Here is a 22,870-nt window from a genome sequence, read left to right as displayed (position 1 = left end):
CCCCCCCCCACTGCATTCCTCAAAAAACAACAACAAAAAAGCAATGCCTGGGGCCGTGTGTCACATAGCGGCGAGCCTGTCCCGTGCTCTCTGTCAAAGCGCCGCTCCCAGCCAGGCGCTGTAAACTCGGCACGCCACGGTGAAACCAGCAAGCCTTGCAGTGCTCGCTCTGGTGCCTCGGGCTTGTCTGACGTTACGTTTGGCAGGTGTGGCCAACTCGGGCTTACACTTTCATATTATGGTGATGTTGTAATCAGTCTGCCAGGACCGTTGCATTTCCTCTTATCCCTGTAGGCAATGCAGGAACTTTTATACGGCTTAAATAAAGCGGGACTTTATATGTGGAGCGGTGGTCTACGCTATGGCGTCATACCCTTAAAAGTGGAGCTTAAGTGCCCTATTAATTTTATTTATTCATTTATTCGACACCACAAGTAACGTTTGGAGGTTTCTTAGAAAATTACTTTATGGTAAATGTTTTTTTTATCCTTTTCGTCCCAGGTCCGAGAAGACCACGTTTTTCGAGAGGGACGTGTACCTGGGGTTGCTGCCGTTCGCTCATCCTCTCGGTCTCTGTGTCACCTGTTGCCAGATGTGCAACGGTGCAACAACGGTCGCGCTGCGCACCATAGGAATCGCCAGTCTACTTCGAGCATGTGGGGCATACAAGGTAGAAGGCTATAGTTTCAGGGTTATTCCTATATCACATTTTCGAAGCAGCGTCCTTGCTGTATGATACAATTTGTTTAACCTAACACTTATTCGCAATTTTCAAAACTCTGATTTAAAGTTAGGCCACTTTTTGTGAGTATAGCACTGTGAGCAGTGTCGTGCATCAGCATACAGCTGATAGATGTTAATTATGCTGGCTAATGTTATTACATAACCAGCATTTTAGGAATTCTTTTTACGTGCGTTATTTATCCGCAGGCCTGAAGGCCCCCAGAAGTATAATATTCGCATCAGTGTTTACATTTTTGATATTGTTATCGTATAATAACTATGAGAATGTCGTTTTGGAAAATCTATAAATTGATATGCATATTAACTAAGATGGTGTTCAACCTTCCGAAAATTAAAGAGCCTCACCTTAATGAATATGCGTGTTATGTAGTTGTTGGCCATTCTGCTGTTAACAGGCCAGGAGGCTGAAAGCCACAGAAGAACACAGTACACAGGAAGACGATGAGTTAACACGTCTGAGAAGCACTCCATCCACACTAAGGCTGGCAATGCTATGCCCAATAAAGTGGTCGTGCAACTCAAAAAACAGAGTTTTAATAGAAGAAATATTGTGTATATTAACGCTTGCGTTTATGCGATAACATAATACCGAGAGCAGAGTGACTAGTGCGTCCCAGATTTATTTGGTTTGACATGAAATCATTGCCCGATGCTACATCTGTGCAGCGCTGATGTATTGACGTGCGGCATCTTATAAATTACAGGCGTACAGCAGGCTGCAGAAAGACCAACTGGCTACTTACATTGGTAGTCATGACTTTCGAAAACGTGACGCTCGAATTACCACGTGAGCGTAATGCCTTTCTGAGCTTTGCCTATGATACTGATCAGCTCAGTACCGTTCTTGTTCTTTGGGCTCGAAAAAAAAACCTATATCTAAAATCGTTTCTGAAGCCATGAGCATCAGGTTGCAGCCAAGAATACCACACAGGTTTTTTGTTCAGGAGTGAGGTCTCAGATTTTTAAACCTAGTAAGCTGGCTGACAGATAGGGCGTACTCAAAATTCTGAAGAAGTACCACAGAAGGGATAATTGCTTTTCGTTTCAGAACATTATGCTTTTGCTGTATCCAACTTACGTCCGCTACCTCATCGAAGCCCCTCGGCCGGAAAAGCTTGATCTGAGTGGAGTGCGGGCAATCCTCATCGGTGGGAACTCGATTCCGACCAAGCATATAGAGCGGCTGTCGGAAATGTTTCCCTGTGCCATGGTTCTGTGTGGTAAGGTTAACGAGTTGGCTATGTGCTTTTATTGTAGTGGAGAAAAGGGGTTGAAAGCATCTGGTAATGACAGTAAAATATTAGGAATAGCTCTCAGAGGTATAGAAGCTCTTTAATATCTCAGTGCTCTAGCAGAGGTTGCCAAGAAGGAATACGTTGCTGTCCACAAAAGGCCATTTTTTAATATCACAAGTGCGCAAACAACTGAATTGGTCAGGAACGTCAAATGTGTATAGCAAATTACAATTAAGTTTCTGCTGTTACCAATTTTTCCGATATTTACCTGCAGCCAGACAATGAAACCCGGTCCCTAAGAGAAATTGTGCACTTCCGTTAGCGCATGCTTCGGGCTCGGCCCACTTTGCATAACTGTGTGCATTGTTTCCCCAGGATACGGACTGACAGAAGTAGCCGCTGCAGCCACGTACTGCAGACACGTCTGTAGTGATGCAAACTGTTCCGGTCCTCCCGTTCCTGACCTGGACATGAAGGTGAGTCCAGGCAGCACAAAAGTGAGACAAGGCAGTTTTCGCTTAAGTGACGATAGGTCACTGTTTACTGCTGGTGGTAGTGTGTGTGTGGGGATACGTGCTCTTTGTCTCATTAGCTGCTTCACCTTTTCAAATAGATTAAAACAAAAATTTCGAGCAAGACTTATGTACATTACAAACAACGTTTTTATTCCTTTACACATTCCTCCAAAAAAAAAAAACTCAATTGACAGTTCTTGTCTGTCATGAAGGAAGCTTTCTGGTCGGAGAAATGAAGAGAGTACTTGTGGGAGGCACCATGGGTTCAACGTTGCGTGGCGAGAGATAGCAGCGACTGACTGATGCCGCTGACGCCGCTAGCGAGTCAAGGCAATGGGCTCTGCGTTTCGGCTTGGGATGTGGTTGTTAAAATGGCTATAGGAAGAAGGAAAAGAAAATGCACGGGTCTACTACTGGCTCTGTAGCTGAGCCACCTCCGCTGCCTCGTGAAGGAGGCGATCTGATCCTGGCCCTGATGGAGTTGGGACAGGTAGGTCAACGCCGCTTGCGGCGCGGGCTAGCCTGCCACCGAATATTTATTTGTTGTAGGCCTTCATTGCACCCTCCACTACATAGGTGATTGACGACGGCTGTTGCGGCGCACGTCTTTCTCTCCCTCTTCTTTTTCTTTCTTCTCTATTTTATCTTCTGTCCGCCCGAGGCAGTGGAGGCGACTCAGTTACAGAGCCAGTAGCAGGCCGATACATTTTCTTTTCCTTCTTCCTACAGTCACAACAACAAAAGAAGAGAAACTAGTGAAGAAAGAAAAAGAAGAGGTAGAGAAAGACGCGCGCCGCAACAGCCGTCGTCCACCACCGAAGCGGTGGCGGTTGCAATGACGGCCTACAACAGATAATTCGATGGCAGGCTAGCCCCCGCCGAAGCGGCGCTGACCTGCCCGTAGCGCCAGGAACAGCCACCCTTCACCATCTCCCTCTTCCTCCGCACGCACGGTGATCCGCTGATAGCGAGCCTGCGCCTCCGCAACCGACGAACACCATCGCCGCCCCGTAGGATGAGAGGGGGGGGAAGCGCTCAGAAATTAGAGAACATGCTCGGTGGCCGCCACAGAGGAGGAGGGGCTGAGCTGGAGGGCTGAGAGGGGTGGTGGTAGAAATATTTTATGCCTTGGAACAAATAGTGGGGCGAAGTCCCCTTAATGGCACTTGGGTGCTCCCTTACTACATGGGAGACACCCGTATAACGCAAAAGAAAATCCTTGTAGAGCAATCCTTGTCATAGCACTGGAATGACCTTCTGTTGGTCTTGACTTGAGGTGCTCTTCATGAGAGACGTCCCGTAGGACTGTGCTACGTTCGGTGATCGGGAATGGGGAAAGGTGGGATATGCAAGAAGGATGTGTAGGAAGTGTCCTGGTTTGCCACAGTCTGCATGATGATGAAAACTGGTCAGGGTATTGGGCATGCAGTAGTTTAGGATATGGAGCAGTCCGAGTCTGTAAGCTTTGCCAGTGAACGGCCTGCGCTATGGTGAGAGAGGGTGCTGGGAGTGTATATTCCCTTCGTTTGTCCCGGTAGTACAAGAGAATATCCCGGAAGGAGAGGAGGCGCTCCTCGGCCTGTAGAGCTCCTCCTCCTGTAGAGCGGCTCCTCCTTTCCTCTAGCCCGTAAAGTAACACCGCGGGCTAGGGAATTAACCTCCTCGTTACCAGGGAGGCCGGCATGTACTGGCGTCCAGATGAGGCTTATGGGGTGCCGGGGCTGTCAGAAGCGTAATATGCGAGCAGCGGTGCGGGATATGTAGCCGTTGGCATAGTATAGAATCGTAGATTCGGAGTCAGAGATAATTTTTGTGGCAGATTTACAGATGTCAGCAAGCGCAATGGCTGCCTCCTCTGCCTCTGTGGTGGAATTGATGATTATAGAGCTGAAAGTAAGCAGCTTTGCTGGATTGTCGGCTACAGCCAGAACCACATAGGATCCTGACGTATATTCCGCTGCGTCCACGTAGACCACCTCTTCGACCTCGCTATATTGTCTGTGAAGGGCGTGAGCCCTGACTACTCTGCAGCCGTGGTCTGGTTTTAGGGATGGGAGGTAGGAGGAGGTTAGAGCAGAGGTTAGGAGAAAAGGGGACACCATCAATAAGGTGCGTAACTAGGATAAGGTTTAAGTGGGTTAATAAAGTGCGTCCAGCCGCCGAGTTGGATAGGCGGGATATTTGTGCCATTAATGTAGCCTCTCTAAGTTCCTCGAAAGTGTTGCTTACACCGAGTTTAAGGAGTCGGGCGTTAGATGTGCTGGGGAGAAGTCGTAGAGCTGTTTCCGTGCAACTTCGTAGGAGCGCGTTCACCCGGCATCTCTCCTTTTGTTTGAGGGGGAGGTATGGAAGGGCATATGTGGCGCGACTTATAATGTAAACCTGGGTGAGGCGAATTGTGTTTCGCTTGCGTAAGCCTGCCCGGCGGTTGGCTATGCGGCGAATCAGTCGAGTGGTCTGTTGACATTGTGTATGAAGAGTATTTATGACTTTCCCGTGTGCACCATGGGAGTGAAGAACTAGAGCCAGCACACGGACTTTGGATACTTGTGGGATCGAATGGGTATACAGCTTGAGGGAAATAGGCGGACTGCCTGTATAGCATTGCTTGGGGCGGTAGACACAGAGTTCTGATTTTGAAGGGGAACAAGTTAGACTACATTCTCTAAATAGGTGTCGACGATGTTTAGTGCCATTTGTAGGTGTTCATTTATTTCGGCATTGCTGCCCCAGTTAGCCCAGACAGTGATGTCGTCGGTGTAGATGCTGAAATGAATGTCGGGGATTTGAGCTACGGTTTTAGGTAGATGAAGAAGTGCTATGTGGAATAGTATAAGGAAGAGGACAGCGTCCTGGGGCGTACCTCGTGCACCTAGTGTGATCTCCTGAAGGCAGTGGTAACCAAAGATAAGTGTGGCTGTGAGCTGGGTGAGGAAGTCTCGGACGTAACTACACAACCTGGCACCGACTCCCAGGGTTGTAAGATACTTACGGATTGCTGAATGTGTAACATTATCAAATGCTTTGGTCAGATCCACAACTAGTATGGCTTTGGTGTCATAGGTTTGGCTGTCGAGAATGTATGTTTTAGCTGTAAGTCGACTACCTATGAGAAAGGGCAGGACGAAATCCAAACATGCAGGTGGGCGTGAGATTTTCGCCTTCTAGATATTGACAAATTCCGGTATGGAGTACATGCTCTATTAGTTTGTCGACACAAGAGGTGAGAGAGATGGGCCTAAGGTTTGAAATTAGCAATGGTTTCCCAAATTTTGACATAAACACAACTTTGGCCTCTTTCCATTGCGGCGGGAGGGTTCCCCGTTGCCAGCACTCGTTAAAGCATTCGGTAAGGGCAGCAATAGATTGGGAATCGAGGTTTCAGTGTGCCTTATTATGTACTCCATCTGGACCGGGGGCTGAAGCTGTGGGCAAGAGACATAAACACCCAAGGAAGACAAGGAAGCCGCCCATTCTGGACGACATTCGGCCCTCTAAGCGATTATTGGATGAGACGCTCAGCCGCCGAGCTAAGTCTAACCCATCTCCGTTTCCTCGCCGACAGTGACGGAGACACCGGCCTTTACTATGAGAGTAACGGTTGAAGGTCGCGCCGTAACCGCAGAAGAGCTTGAGTCTGGCGGCTGGACGCCAGTTATATACAAAAAATATGCTCAAGACCAGCCGCGTCAACGAGCCTATCCCCACACCGGCAGAGCTACCAGCGAGACACATAACCTGAATGCTCGACAAGCGTTCCATGGAGGTGAAACCACAACCAGCAGCAGTAAGACGCGGGCCCGCCTTCCGCCTGCGACCAAGGAGGCCCGTATCAGAGTGCAGCGCAGCAAAAGCTGCCACTACTCCCGCCCAACGCTGTTCAAGTAGTCGTTCCGCCACGCGATGAAACGTGACTTAGAGATATCCCAACACCTCGGCTCTGGAGAGCAGTGTAGACCGAGCTCAAAATCACACTGCCATAGGACTTCTGTCTGCGCATTCACCCGACTAAAAATACGTTCACCGTGGCAACGACACACATCCCAACAGTTAAGACGCTCATGACGTTGACCTCGCTCACCATTGGAGAGTGAGCCTACACATGCGTATGCGTGGCCTTCGTGGCACTCCAAGAAGAGGCTACCAGTGGTGTCATCACAAACGCCTACGACGACGAGAGCCTAACGCAACTATATCAAGATCCTGGTCCGAAGAACTCCAGAGCACACCATACTAGCCGCCTGGCGGATGGGCAAGACGCATTCTATTCTAGTCACCTTTGACACTACCACAGCTTTGCGTTCCATCAAATACATGGGAGCCATTCACCGCTGCACCCCATACCGCGGCAGCCCGGACGCCTGCACGAACTGTCATGATGTATGCTCAAGCCCCAAGAACAATCTCTATCCCCGCGGTGGAAGGCCAGCCTTGTACACCCAAATGCATTCTATGCGATGCTTCTCACCTTATCGGCACGGGATCTTGTAAAGGACGCAGCCTTCACCAGCCACGCAAGCAATCAAGCCAGCAACGAAAGCAGCTACAAGAATCGAACGCACCAAAGGACGATTTTCCCCAGTTGTCCGATCTCAACCAGCCCAACCAGCATAAGCAGGCCTGGAGAGTGCCGCTAAAACAAGCCTGGAACGCACTACCAGTCTACAGCACGCCCTTGCGAAATCTCAGGAGGAGGCAGCGGTGGCAAAAGCGAAGGCTACCGCGGCGCAAGCAGTAGCCGCTGCCCTTTGTCAGCACATCACCAGAGTGGAAGCCCAGATATGTTCTATACAACTGGATCTCATGTTTTTTCCCCCACAACTACTGAATCTCAGTCTTCCCCACCTGACTTATCCTTCGCCGATACCTTGTCCAAAACCTCAAATGCTAGTTCCCTTCCTGATTCACTACCAATGGAAGCTGACACGGAATCTCCTACAAACATTACTCCGTGTATAACGGTCCCCCCTCCCCTTCCCCCCCCCAACTCACTAGACAGCTTGGCAACCACACTTGAGTCATTTGCTGCTCCGTTTGAGGCAAAATTGCAGGAAGCTATAACGCACATCAATCAGAAATGTGTAACACTTAAAAATTCGGTAATCCACATAACGCGAGAAAACGCCATTCTTAATCACAGATTAGATGCCCTAACGCAAGAATTCACTGACCGCTATACAGATGCTGAGACTCGGCTCAATACTTACGGAATCCATCTTCCAAAGCGCAAGAAACCCAAAGCAGCAGGACAGGAAAGTCTTCTCCCTGCTATAGCTCATGAATCCCACCCCTTCGTTTCGACTACCCCTCCGATATGTTGTCATGATGGCATATCGAAACAGTAATCTTACTGTTTGGCAGTGGAACTACCGGGGCTTTGGCCAGAAGCGTCATGTAGTCCACCAACTGCTGTCCTGCGCTACGGGACCCGACATTCTTGCTCTACAGGAAGCCTCCAACCTCCTCACCCTCCTCGGCTATAAACCTATTTTGCCTACATCTCCTGCTCCCTCTCGAGTAGCTATCTCACCACCATGACACGTCCCCTAGCAATTCCAGACATTGATAACCTTTTAATTGAACTTTTGCCACAACACACTCGAGCGAAAAATGTTTTTATGTTAAATGTGCATAGTTATTCTAAGTGCCATAAAAACAACTAAGTGCCATAAAAACAAAGCGCGTAGCTAACCAATGTCCCTTACTCATTGTTGAAGATTTTAACGCTCCAGATACAGCCTGGGGTTACCTGCATGACACACCGAAAGGACGTCGCGTGTGGTTAGCCGCGCAACAAACCGGTGTCTCCCTTCCCATCGACCCTACCTTTCCTACCCGCAAGGGAACCAGTGTCTGTAAAGGCACTAAACCAGACCTTACTTTCGCACATTGTCTCCCTTACGCGTCTTGGTGCAATACACCTGAGTACTTAGGAAGTGATTATTTCATCATAGAAATTCTAAACATTCAGCTGCCCTGTAGGCCTCCCAGAGGTTCACCTTTCAAAAAGCGGGATTCTTTCCGAACGTGTAGCGCAGCCCGCGCCTACGCCCCATTAATGACATCACCGAATAGTCCAAACAACCACAAAGCTATGTCCAATCAGTAACTTGTCTCTTACCATATGACTGCCCAAGCAACACGGTTGACTCTCGCCTCCTACATTTATGGGAGGCTAAAGGCAGCCTAGAACGACGCTGGAAACGGCAACGTTGAAACCGGATACTCGCCACCTAGCTCGTCTTAACAGAGAGATAGAGACGCATGCAGCAAATCTCACGATAGCATTGGGAATCGCTATGCAATAAGTTAGATGGAAATATTGCCAGGGGGCGCTCGGAGTGAAAAACGACGTTCAGGTGAATCGGCTCCGGACTCGCAGGACGTACCTAAACCTTGGACCGTGTAATTCTACCTGTACCGGTTCTGTTAACCTAGCCCCAGTCGCCAACAGCGTGACAAATCTGGTGGAGGTCAGGTCTGATGTCCCGTACCCCTACGCTAAGCAGGAGTGCTGGTCATATATTCGAGGAAACGCCCGTTCACCGCACTAGCCGCAGGCAACGAGGCCTACCACCTGAGTTTTCCCCCTCGGGTATGACTACCAGTAGCAACGACGTCGTCGCAATGCCTGGCGCGACCCCCACCTAAGTGACGTTGCAAAACCCCCGCGTCCCAAAGACCTTTCACGGGGACACCTATGAAGACGTCGACGACTGGTTGCAGCACTACGAAAGGGTAGCTACATTCAACCTCTGGGATGACGCCACACGGCTTCGAAATGTATATTTCAGCCTCGAGGATGGCGCTCGGACGTGGTTCGAGAACCATGAAGAGCAGCTGTCGTCTTGGAGTGAGTTCAAACGTCATCTTGCGGCAACTTACGGAAGCTCAGATCGCCGCGAACGGGCCGAACGCGCTCTACACACTCGAATCCAAATGCCTAACGAAACCGTCGCGGCGTATATCGAAGACATGACGCGCCTGCTTAAGCGTGCGGATCCTACGATGTCCGAGGACAAAAAGCTGCGCTACCTCATGCGTGGCGTCAAAGAGCAGCTTTTCGCTGGCCTGGTGCGCAGCCCGCCGAAAACGGTTGCAGAATTCTTTGCGGAAACATCGACTATAGAGAAAGTGCTTCAGCAGCGAGCTTCGGCACGGGATCACACCATCCACGCCGCCTCCGTCTCTGCTGAGTTCCCATCGCATAGCATGGACACATCGGCGCTACGGGAGCTCATACGTTCCGTTGTGCGCGACGAACTCCGACTGATGTATGGCACACCTCAACCAGCTCCTTCCTTTATTGCCAGCGTTGTCCGCGACGAGGTGCAGCAAGCGCTCCAGCCTCCATTTCCAATCGGTGAGCCTCGCCCTACTCCTCCTCTTACACCACCAGAGTGTCACCACCCTCCCTACATACTCCCAGGTGCTGTAATACTCTCCGCCCTCGTCGCCGTCCCTGATTCCTCTGAACGTAGCTGAGCCGAAAACAGCAGCCCCCGTGATCCAGTACGTTACAGATTCTCGACCGCCTACACGGAAAGCAGACGAGTGGCGTACCCCCGACCGACGGCCGTTATGCTTTCACTGCGGCGAACCGGGTCATGTCTATCGGCGCTGTCCTTACCGTCGACTAGGTCTCGAAGGGTTTTCCGCTGATTCTCCGCGGCCTCGCTACGGCGAACGGCCTCGAGCCGTTGAAGATTTCGTCAGTGATCAGCGCCGGATCATTCCGTCTCGTCTGCGACCATCTAGATCAACGTCACCCAGGTCTCGCCCGTCGCCATCTGCTACGAGTTCCTCATGGGCAGCGCAGGGCCGCTTGCCCAGTCCCCAGAGGGAAAACTGAAACCAACGACCTTCGGGGGTAGGCTCGCTGGACATAGCGGCGCGCGAGACCCCCCATTGATGCGGACACGGAAAGACTATGCATCGACATTGGAAACGTCCGCGGTTACCGATCATAACGCCACCTCGACGCCACCACGGCGCACCTGCAACCACGACGAATTGCCGGTGGAACCGACGACGAAACGACGCACCCGCAACGACGACGAATTGCCGGTGGAACAAACGACGCAAACACGCACCCGCAACGACGACGAATTGCCGGTGAGACATATGACGCAACAACGCACCCGCAATGACGACGACCTGCCGGTGGAACGGACGCTGCAACAACGCACCTGCAACGACGACGAATTGCAGGTGAAGCAGACCGCGTACACCGACGCAAAGCACTCAAAAACTCAGAAGCCTGACATTCGCCTGCATATTTCGTTGGACATACCCGTAGTACTGGATGGTCGCCATGTTCAAGCTCTCTTGGATACTGGCGCTGATTATTCTATTTTGAGCAGCCAGTTTGCCGCAGTTCTCAAGAAGGTTTTGACACCGTGGGCTGGCACAAACGTTCGCACCGCGGGTGGTCATCTGATTACTCCTCTGGGCATGTGCACGGCCAGAGTTCAAATTCAAGAATCAACATGTGTGGTAAGCTGCCTTGTTCTGAAAAGCTGTTCGCGTGACCTGATTCTGGGCGTAGATTTTCTTCGTGAATATGGCGCAATTATTGACCTCCGAAATTCTAAGGTCTCGTTTTCTACTGAGAAAGCAGTGGCCCTCAGCGGTGCTAAGCGACCACTCAATGTGCTTCGAGTTTACGAGGACAGTGTCACTCTGCCACCCCGAACCAGCACCTTCGTTAATGTCAAATTCAATGCCCTTAACGATGGTGACGCAATAGCCGAAACTAACGTATCGTTACTGTTGACACAAGGAGTCTGCGTGGCCCGCAGTTTTATACATCGTCACCGTGGTCAGTCCAAGGTACTTGTTGCAAATTTTTCGCACGAGTATCGGCACCTTTTTCGTGACACTTCCGTAGCTTTCGCCGAACGCATCTCTGATGTCTCCGAGTGCTTGTCCACAGAAACCATCCGACCGCCCACATCCCTCGACAATCTCGATGTCAGCTCAGAGCTATCGGTCAGCCAGCGTGACCAGCTGTTTTCATTGTTACTCGAATTCAAAGAGTGTTTTGCATCGTCGTCAAAAGTGAATCAAACTCCCATCGCCAAGCACCAGATCGCGACGTTCGATAATGTGCGCCCAATCCGCCAGCACCCCTACCGCGTCTCTTCGACCGAGCGCGAAGTTATTAGGTCACAAGTTAAGGAAATGCTCGAATATGAGGTTATCCAGCCTTCCAATAGCCCGTGGTCCTCCCCGGTCGTTCTAGTTAAAAAGAAAGACGACACGTTACGTTTTTGCGTCGATTACCGCAAACTGAACGCCGTAACCAAGAAGGATGTCTACCCCTTGCCGCGGATTGACGACTCTCTCGACCGCCTTCGGCGTGCTAAGTATGTTACGTCCATCGATCTAAAAAGTGGCTACTGGTAGAGTGAGGTCGATGAGCGAGATCGGGAGAAGAAGGCCTTCGTCACACCCGACGGCCTTTACGAATTTAAAGTTCTACCTTTCGGCCTGTGTTCCGCGCCACATTTCAGCGGATGATGGACACTGTCCTCGCCGGCCTTAAATGGCAGTGTTGTATAGTCTACCTTAGATGACGTGGTGGTCTTCGCAGAATCATTTGCACATCTTCAGCGCCTGCGGTCAGTACTCGAAGCCCTTCGATCCGCTAACTTGACACTTAAGCCACAGAAATGCCACTTTGGCTACCGAGAACTTAAATTTCTCGACCATGTCGTCAGCGCCGCTGGCGTGAAGCCCGACCCTGACAAAATTGCTGCTGTTGCGGAATTTCCGATTCCACGTGACAAGAAAGCTGTTCGCCGATTTCTCGGCTTGTGCAGTTACTACCGGCGTGTTATCGATAACTTCGCTGATTTCGCTGAACCGCTGACTCAGCTCACCCGGGGAGACACCCCTCTTGTTTGGACTCACGAACAAGAAGCTGCTTTTGCCGAGCTGCGTCTCCGTCTCCAATCGCCGCCTGTTCTAGCCCATTTCGATGAGCAGGGGAAGACAGAAATACACACCGACGCCAGTAACATTGGCCTTGGGGCGGTTCTTTTGCAACGTCAAGAGGGTGTTGAACGAGTCATCGCCTATGCCAGCCGTACTTTATCCCGCGACGAGACGAACTATTCAACTACTGAAAAGGAATGCCTCGCCATTATTTGGGCTGCTGCGAAATTTCGTCCTTACCTTTATGGTCGCCCATTTAAAGTGGTCACTGACCACCATTCTTTGTGTTGGCTGGCCAACCTGCGTGACCCATGCGGCCGCCTGGCGCGATGGAGTCTTCGCCTACAGGAGTTCGATCTCACTATTGTTTATAAGTCCGGACATAAGCATGAAGATGCTGACACGCTCTCCCGCGCGCCTGTCGAGCTCGCTTCACCAGACACGGATAACACTGGCAGTTTCCTCAGAGCTGTTGATGCTTCAGATATGTCACATAAGCAGCGTTCCGATCCAGATTTACGAGCACTGATTGATTATTTAGAAGGTCAGCCAGCCACCATACCTAAGTGCTTTTCTCGGAGCCTCTCAACTTTCTGCCTGAGAGGTGGTGTGCTTTATAAGGAGAACTCTAGATCCGAGTCAAGAACCTACCTCCTCGTGGTACCCACAGCTGTGAGAGAGGAAATCATTTCCGCGTACCACGATGAACCAACATCTGGCCACTTGGGCTATTCTCGCACACTTGCTAGGATACTACAGACATTCTACTGGCCCAACCTTGCCACTGTTGTTAAGCGCTATGTCAAGAGCTGTCGGCAATGTCAGCGTCGGAAGGTTCCGCAATCAAAGCCTGCGGGCCTCCTCATACCCATAATACCACCACCAGCACCATTTGATCAAGTCGGCATGGACCTTCTCGGTCCTTTCCCTCGGTCCTCTGGTGGCAACCGTTGGATAATCATCGCCACAGACTATCTGACTCGCTATGCCGTGACCAAAGCGTTACCTAGTGATACAGCGTCTGAAGTTGCCCATTTCTCTGTACACCAGATCATACTACGGCACGGTGCTCCTACTTGTATTATTACTGATAGAGGGACTGCCTTTACTTCAAAAATGATGGCCGAAGTCTTTTATCTCAGCGGTACGGCGCATCGAAAAGCTACTGCTTACCATCCGCAGACCAATGGGCTGACGGAAAGGCTTAATAAGACCATCGCGGATATGCTGGCGATGTACGTCGACGCCCAGCACAAGACTTGGGATGCGATCGTACCATATGTGACGTTCGCATACAATACGGCAGTCCAAGAGACTACACGTTTCACGCCGTTTCGCCTCGTTTACGGCAGGGAGGTTCGGACGATGCTGGACGCAATGCTCCCTTACCAAACAGATACCGAACTTTGTTCTGATGCCGAGCAGTTTGCCCAAGATGCTGAGCAAGCACGCCAACTAGCACGCGTCCACATCACCCGGCAACAGGACAGGGATTCACGCCGGTACAACCTCCGCGACAGACAAGCTTCCTACAACACCGGGGACCAGGTGTGGGTGTGGACTCCTGTTCGACGCCGCGGCCTTTCAGACAAGCTAATTTGCCGTTACTTCGGACCGTATAAAATCGTGCGACGCATCAGTAACGTCAATTACGAGGTGCTCCCGGATGGATCAGAGCACACAGGCCGTCGGCTACCTCGTCCAGAGACAGTTCATGTCTTGCGAGTGAAGCCGTACTTTGCACGGTGACTGGCAAACTACATCTACAAACTTTTTTTTTGAGGGGGGGAGGTTGCTTTTGTTACGCTTGTGTGCACGTGTAACTGTGTGTAAAACGTGTAAAACCCAAAGCCGAAGTCCCAACACCGCCATACTGGTCCATAGAAATCTAACCGCTAATCAACTGGATTTGAACTACGCTGAAGTCCCGCACATCTTCATACAGGTCCTCCTAAATACCCGATCACACGCCTCTGGTCATATCCTAAATGTCTACAGTTCCTCAGCGACAAGACCACACGAATAGCCACCCTTATCCATAAGGCCTGCATGGTCGCAAGAACAGGAATGCTTCTCATACTTGGTGACTTTAACGCGCCGCACGAGCAGTGGGGCTATCCTCACAAAACGTGCGGCTGTAAGGGAGCTAAAGTGTGGGAGACTACCCAGACACTGGGACTTACACTAATCACCGACCCCTACAGGCCGACTGGCATAGGTAACAACATCACACGGGACAGCTGTCCTGACCTCACTTTTGCCCGAAACATCTCAGATGCACGATGAGAAAATCTTGGCACGAACATAGGCAGCGACCATTATGTTCTCAGCACGACATTCACAGCCACACTGCAAAGCCCTTTGCTGCACAGTCAAGCACACCCGGTTTCAGATACGTACGTAATAAACGTGCACCCGTCCCCATCGAGGACCTGGACGCCTGGACAGCTTCAGTACTCAAGGATGTCGAAAATGCCACCTCCACGACTACACAGGAGGAGGATGGTCTCAACCCTGATGCCAAACTCATCCACGTGTGGGAAGCACAGTGTAGGCTTCACGCTCGCTGGCTGCGCCGCAAACATAACCGTCATCTCAAACTTCACTCTGTGGCTCGGTGTTGCATTCACCAAAAAATACGCTTATGTGATGAGAATGGCGGATAGCCCTAACTGTGAAAGATGCGGCTGCGAAGAGACCACACAGCATCTCCTTTGCGAGTGCCCTGCTTTTCAAGCGAAAGATATGCGCTGCGTTCGGCTCTGGACCATCTTGACAGCCGTCCTTTCACAGAGGAGAAAATCCTCGGCCCATGGCCACAGAAGGCGTCTAACGGCAAAGCCTTCAAAGCACTTATGTGTTTTATGAGAGACACAAACTTGATTGAGAAACTGTGACTGTGCTCCTCGCCGCCTTACCTTTCCTATCATTCTCTCCTATCTTTCTCCTTTAAACTCCTCATTCCCCTTCCCCAGTGCAAACCGGAAGCTTTGCTGGTTAACCTCTCTGCCTTCTCTCTCTTTCTCTCTCTCTCTCAAACTTCGCCTTACACGCCTTGAGCGAGAGATAGAAACTTACGCCATCAAGCTTAGCCGGGAACAATGACATCAAACATGCGACCACCTAAACGGACAGCTAGGCTGTAAAAGCTCATGGTATCTGCTTAAACATCTCCTTGATCCGACCAACACCAAGGCCACATCCCACAACAACCTCGTCCGAGTAATACACGCTTTTCCGGGCACAAATGAGGAACTGCTCGACACTCTGCCAGACAAGTACATTTATACCTCGACCGAAATCCCCATCCCCGCGGCATACACGAGTCTTCACCGACATGGACTGGGACATCACAAAAGCCGATGTTCATGCAGCCCTCAATCACATCAAGATCGCCGCCGCAGGCAATGATCATAACATCAACAAAATGCTCCGTAAGCTCGATGACCAGTCCATCGAAGCACTCACGGAACTTTTCAACACCCACTGGCATGATGGTCGCCTTCCAGATACCTGGAAGCATGCGAATGTGATCTTTATCCCTAAACAGGGCAAAAAACTTGAACTGGGCAATCTCTCTTACATCTTGTCTCGCTAAGGTCATGGAACATGTTATCCTTAACAGACTTAAAAACAACACAGACAAAGATCTCCTTCAGGCCACTATGATCGGGTTCAGAGCCGGACTCTCCACACAAGACATCATGTGGCAAATACATGATATGTGGCAAATACAACATGGCATATTCGACCCAGGCCCTTCAATCCAGAAATAATAGCTCTACAGGAAACCCACGCTAAGTCACCTGGTATCCGAGGAGCGTATTGCCAAACCCTATCCCGTAGGCGCACTGGAGCAGATGACGCTCTGAGCGAGTTAAACGGCGATTGCTGCTGAAAGGTCTCTCGGCATGCAACCTAAAGGTAACATAACTCACTGTAAACGGCGATTGTAGCTAAAAAATGTCTCTGAACGCAACCTAAAGGTAACATACACTCATTGATGCAGGAAATTATAATGGCAAATGTAATTGCTTAGTGTTAACTGTTGTCATGCCGATTGTTGCTGAAAGACTTCCTGAACGCAACCTAAAGGTAACATACACTCACTGAAGGCAGAATATAATAGTGGTGCAAAAATATTTCAACACAGGAGTCGAACAGGTGTTTCAGTGGCATCAGTGCATAGATGGGTGATGTTGATTAATTGCGCCACAAAAACGACGTAAACGGTGGCCTTTAAAGACGTTCTTATTCGTTTTAGACAATATATAGATTATTTGTCGCCAGGTGGCGCTTCTCAGAGCCAAAGCGTCGTCTGCTCGAGTGCTCCTACGGGATATGGTTTGCTAATACGCATCCGGGCCACACGGACAATTCTCGGCCTCGATATTAGCAAGGCGTTTGATAATGTATCACACGCCTTTATTTTGACAGATCTCGCTCAGATGAATGTAGGCACCCCTGCCTACAATTACATCGCAAATTTTCTACACAACCGCACCGCAGAACTCAACATTGGCGAACCCATCAGTGACAGATTACCCTGGGCACCAGAGGAACCCCACAAAGTGCAGTCCTCTCCACTGTCCTCTTTAAGGATTAACAACCCGGGCAGTCGGTCTCACGCATCCAGACGCAATTGCTGAAGCCCCCTCAGACTTTCGCCGAAATTACCAATTTTCACAGAGACGCGACGCCTTTTCCCGCTTCCCCACCCCGACCTCGACCGAGCACAAGCCACCCTGCTCCGCAGATTACAGACACAATCAATTCTTAGTCACTCCAGGCTATCACTAATTACTAACGGGGAATACGACCCCGCATGTCCAATTTGCAACAACGGAGAACCCGCCACTCAGGCAGACATCCTCTGGGGATGCGAAAATAAGCCGCCCCCAAGGGCTCTCCCGCCAGCTCCCTCTGCGGAAAGCTTGCACCAACTCCTTACCAAGCCCGACATGAACACACAACTTGCACGTATTTCGTGGGCCCAGGATGTCGCTCCCACCTGGGGGCCACACAGGAGCCACCTGCCCTAATTCACATCTGGGGCAAATAAAGTTGTTTCTCTCTCCGGGGCGCCGCCTTGAATACAGATTGTTTATCATCGGCATATAGAGCATGTCATAAGCCATTTATTTTATCTAGATCCTTCGGGAGTTTCAGAATAGCGATATTAAACAAATGGGGCTATATAACAGAATCTTGTGGGGTGCCTTTGTCTGCTATCAGGAATTTGCCCGTCTTGAGGTTCCCCAGGCTTATGGGGGCCGTACGATTCGTCAGGAATGTATAAACGTAGTTATATGCTCGCTTTTCGCAATTGGTGTCCTGTAGGTTGCGAGGAATTGCGGCGTGTGAGACGTTGCCAAGCGCTCCCTTTATACATATTGCAAGAATGACGCTCATACTGTATTTGTCAATATGGTAAATAATACCGTGTTTCAACTGGAGTAGGATATCTCGTGCAGATAGGTGTTGTCTGAATCCATAGAGGGTATTGGGGATGTGCCCTTGATTTTTCAAATGGTCTTTGAGGTGGTTCAGGACCATGTACTCGTCGAGCTGCCCTGCGCATCAAGTGAGGGATATAGGTCGCAGTTTCCCAAGTCCTGGTGATTTGTGGGGCTTAGGAATCATGATCAACTCAGCGTGTTTCCGCGCTTCTGGTATGTCTCCCGTCTCCCAGCTGTTGTTGACTTTATCAATGAGGTACGTCATTGCTTCTTGGTTAATTTTGCGTAAGGTTTTGTTGGTTATTTGTTCCTTGCCTGTGGTGGTATTCCGTGTGAGCTTCGTCAGGGACGCCAGAAGTTCCGTCATCGTAAAAGGTCGATCTAGAGCCTCATTTCGGATCCCTTGGTACGTCGGGTGTATGATGTAGTGTGGAGGTAACAAACTGCCATTGGTGAATTGCTTGTTAATCTCATTCAGAATTTCTTGCTCCGTTCAATCGTTGAATGTAATATTCTAGCCAAGTTTTTGTGAGACGTTGATTTAGATTCTGTCGTGCCAATGAGAGATTTATAAATGTTTTAGGTATTACGCATACTCAGATTTCCTCGTAGTCGATCACAAAACTGGTTCCAATTTTGTCTTCCGAGGTCTTCGGCATACTGTTCCACCTGTTTGGTGATTTTGGCAATCCGTGCTTTTAGGGTTCTTTCTGCTTTCTCCATCTTCTAAGGCGTTCTCGGCGGGCTTTCCAAAGGTGCGGTAGATGAGAATCCACTGCCAGTGTTTCTGTCGTGAGTTATATACGTTTTGTGACATTCGACCCTTTCTATTGAGTTGGTCCAAGCTTCCAGGTCGGCCGTGGATGGGGGTGGGATATCTCTCCTGAAAGCATCGCAGTTCGTAAGGCGAGCTTTGCCGATGCGAGGCGGTGTCTTATGGGTAATTTCAGTTTGTATTACGTGGTGATCACTGCAAAGAGTCTCTTGAGCCTGGTCATGTAACTTGCGAGATGCCCCTGGTGAACGTCAAATCAGGATTTCTGTCTGCAAACAATGTTGCCAATTTTGGCGTGTCATTTACAGAGTTGGCGATGCTGCATATTATCGTGCACCCGGATACCATTTTTGTTCGCTTTGATGTATCCCCAGGCAGTGTGGTGGGCGCTGAAATCTCCTAACCCAATAAGCCTGTGTCCTTGTGCAAACTGGTTCAGTTCCCGCATGAGGGCATCGAAGCCTGCCAGGGGATCTCAGCGAGGAATGTGCGGAATAAGGACGAACAAGCTCTGCTCACTCTTCCTGTTGGGGATTACTTCAACGAAGGTGTGCTTGATGAGGCTGCTCACGTGGTGCAGTTGTGCACTAAGAGGTTTCTGTGCCAAAATAGCTGTACGACGTGTACTATCCGGAGTATATGTTTCATATCCTCGGATACCAGGTGACTTAGTGTGGGTTTCCTGTAGAGCTATTACTTCTGGATTATATTGCGCAGCGAGTTGAAGAAGGTTTTGCATTTTTTTGGTCGGAAAGATCTGCAGTTACACTGCCATATTTTCACTTTTGGGGGCGGTGTTCTTCCTTCACTGTTGTTGGGAGATATCTTGTTTACAATCAAAGGTGGCCTCCGCTTAGTTTGCGTCTGTTTTAGCCTTCTTGCGTGCCTTCTCCTGTTTACTGAGAATCTGTTCGACGTGAGTCTGGGTAATGCAGTTTTGTTGAGTATGCAGGCGGGGGTCTTGGGGGGTTTCGCTGATTTTCTGCATTTCATGACTTAACATGTGAGTCATCTGCTGCATGACCTGCTGCATGATCTGCTGCGCCACCTGCTGCGTAATTTGTTGTGTCACAGGTGTGAGGGCTTTCTAGATCCCTTCGTCGTTAAGTTCCTTGACGCGTTCTTCTGTCAGTGCTGGTGGGTGCTTTTGCTTATGATTTTGCTCTGAAGCTATTTATAATGACCACTTGTTCTTTGCATTTGTTAAGAAGCTTATCGATGGATGCTTGCTGTTACTGTGATTTGGCTTGTATCTCGTCGGATATCTTGTTCTCGTCACGGTCGCACTGCCCACCAGTTGCAGTTTCTGCGTAGCTGACCTGCTTTTAGGTTTGAGAGCGTCAGTAGGAGTCAGACCAGCTAGCTTGTCGTGACCTTGAGGAGCTTCTTGAGCTCGTGGTGAAAGGTTTGCTCGCTGTCTGAGGGTTAGCGTTGCTCGTTGTTGTTGTTGAGTGAACGGGAGAAGAACTGTCGTAGTGCGCGTTCCACCGGCGTTCCTGTTCATAGCTTTTGGCCTCCCATTGCTGCCTGATCTGGATCAGCGCCACCTAGAGTACGAACTTGTCTAGGTGGGGCTATGTGGCTAGGGTGGGGGGGGGGGGGGATTGGGCTTGAGTTTTTGCTTGCAGTTTCGGCTGGCGGTTTCATGTTGGAGTTGACATAGCTTGCATTTCGGTTGAGATTGGTTTGGATTACAGTGAATTTGATATGATTATACTGGATTGGAGGGGAGTAGGTAGCCCAGCGCCAGGTACACATGCTTTCGCTACATATATCCTGGCCTAGCTGAGTTAAGCCATGCCCAAAGTTTTGTGAATGAGGCCGAGCTAATGGTTTGTAATAATAATAATATTAATAATAAGAATATTAATAAGTTCACAGTAAAGGAAAGGCGCACAGAAACCACGTGAAAGTAGAAAGAAAGAAAGAAAGAAAGAAAGAAAGAAAGAAAGAAAGAAAGAAAGAAAGAAAGAAAGAAAGAAAGAAAGAAAGAAAGAAAGAAAGAAAGAAAGAAAGAAAGGAAGAAAGGGGAGCCGAAGTAGAGGACTACGGAGTAATTCCGACCACCTGGGGATCTTTATTGTGAGCTGGCATCGCACAGCATACGAACATCTTTTCGTTTCGCATCCATAGAAACGCAGCCGCCGGCGGTCGGGGTTGAACGCGGGTACTTTGGTATAGTATTCGGGCATCGTTACCACTGCACCACCGCTTCGGGGTTAGTGAGCTTTGAAAAATAAGAAATTTTACCACGATATCTTCAAACACATTGCCGGCATCCGGTAACACGGTAAGCGGTGAAGAACCAAGGCTGTTGTCAATGTTGTCCCCTTCTTGTCCACATACATCATAATTGTTTCAAGTTGTATTCTTTACTATTTGAAGGACCTGTACCGTGCAGGGTTTTGACAGCCACCTTATAGAAAATTGTTCGACGGTAACATCAAACATATGCATTACTACTAGAATAGCAGCATTGAACAGAAAACGGACATAGTCTCTCATCTAGTAGCCGTGTTAGTGGCAAGGTTTTTTGATCATTTCTTTGTATAAACTCAATAATTTGCTGCTGTGCAAGGCTGACATAGGAGGAACTGACCACCTTAAGATGTTGGTTCTTTACCGCAGGTGGTCGATGTCATCACGAAGAAAACCTTGGGGCCAGATGAATGCGGTGAGATCTGCATCCGAGGTCCTATCACCTTCAAGGGTTACTTAAACATGCCTGAAGAAAATGAGAAGGCATTTGACAAAGAAGGCTTCTTTCTCACAGGTAAAAATTACCAGCCCACATATCGTTATATTTCTCGTAACTCGCCCGCAGACAGGATTTAGCGTGCTGTTTGCCTTTGCCGCTTACGGGCTGTGAGGGGAAATTCTGCAAAGAAGCATTGTTGGGGTTCAAAGCAGCTGAGCCTAGCTAACGAGCGTATTCGCTCCTGGCTAGTGTTATGAGCACGCGGTGAGCTTCTTGCTGTTCGGGAGTCTCGGCTTCAAACTGACACAATTGCGTTCTCTATGGCTAGCGATGTACACCTAACGCTGGGGTTCATTAGAAGGATTGTCCGATTTAACATGACGCTTCCAGCATAGTGCATTCATCGACAGCCCGAGCACCGCGTCGTCAAGGCTGGGCTTAGGAAGCGACCCGAAGTTGAGCAGCTTAAATACCCTCTCTAAGCAGATGTCATGTGGTGGCCAGGTAACCGGCTTAAAACAGCGGCAAGCGCAAGAAATAAGCGCGCGGCGCGGCTGTGGCGATGCGCAGATAAAAAAAGCGCATGCGCAGGTGAATGACCTTGGAAAATGGTAGCAGTACAGTTAATGTTCTAAAAGGGTTGCGTCTATTGGCTAATTACAATTACAGTTTAGTTCTGACAGGACATGCATGATTTCTCAGAAAGGTAGTTCAATAAACTGTGGCCGTTTGTTGATGCGAAACTCTTCATATGGGGTGTGGCGTTGAAGGGGGCATTGTAATGTGATAGTACATGGCGAAAATTGATGCAACGTGAACTTGATATTGAGATGGGGTTAATACATTACTTGAGAAAAGCTGGTCAGTGTCTAGAGCTTCGAAAGGACGAAGTTAAAATTTGTGTCAAATGCGTGTTCAAAAGGTGACCCAGTAAACGATAAAACATACCCATAAATTACTTTACAACGTATAGATGAAAGAAAAAAGATGATGGTGTCCTATTACACATTAGGAATTGGATAGCATTCAAGTTTGAAGTCCGCTCGGTTTATTTATTTTTATCTATCGTTCCTGCTCGCCGCATATGCAAACGTTTTAGCCGTTCGCTGGCGCGGCCATCTGCTGTCTGGCGCGCTGCCGCGCGGCCGTTTCCTTAGGGACTGCGGGACTTCTGTATCTCCGCAGCCGCCCCTACCAAGGCTAACGAAACTTCGGGATCTAAAGAAAGTTTCCAAATACATTTTCACGGGGGGGGGGGGGGGGGGGGGGGTTGTGCTAAAGCAAGTTTATTTTCGTTGTCGTAGGGTTAAAATCAACGTCCTATTTATGAAATCTAGGTAGACATTCAAGTTAATTGAGTTGGTGCTCAGCACGCAGTCACGTTAATGGTGTCGCTTTCAGTACCCTACAGCCGAAAAACAGCTTCGAACAATTACAAGCATTTCTCTCGCGTACAGCTCACATATAATTCAGCTTTCAATGTGTTCTGTATCCTTCCTGCCAGC

The 22,870-nt window shown here is 49.5% G+C and overlaps 1 protein-coding gene across 1 annotated transcript in view; it reads left to right on the top strand.

Annotated features, from left to right (window-relative positions):
• LOC146193342 (uncharacterized) overlaps positions 1-22,870 on the top strand; it is a 64,075-nt gene that overhangs the window by 28,491 nt on the left and 12,714 nt on the right. Inside the window, exons 9-12 of the mRNA XM_084600523.1 lie at positions 502-670; positions 1,793-1,964; positions 2,355-2,455; positions 21,296-21,440. Coding sequence (XP_084456649.1) covers positions 502-670; positions 1,793-1,964; positions 2,355-2,455; positions 21,296-21,440 — 587 coding nt within the window. The remainder of the gene's footprint in view (positions 1-501; positions 671-1,792; positions 1,965-2,354; positions 2,456-21,295; positions 21,441-22,870) is intronic.

This window comes from Amblyomma maculatum, chromosome 4, assembly GCF_055883805.1.
Source record: "Amblyomma maculatum isolate TAMU_Amacu chromosome 4, ASM5588380v1, whole genome shotgun sequence".
Taxonomy (NCBI): domain Eukaryota; kingdom Metazoa; phylum Arthropoda; class Arachnida; order Ixodida; family Ixodidae; genus Amblyomma; species Amblyomma maculatum.
The sequence above is the reverse complement of the archived record's forward strand: the minus strand, read 5'-3'. Positions and strand labels throughout refer to the sequence as shown.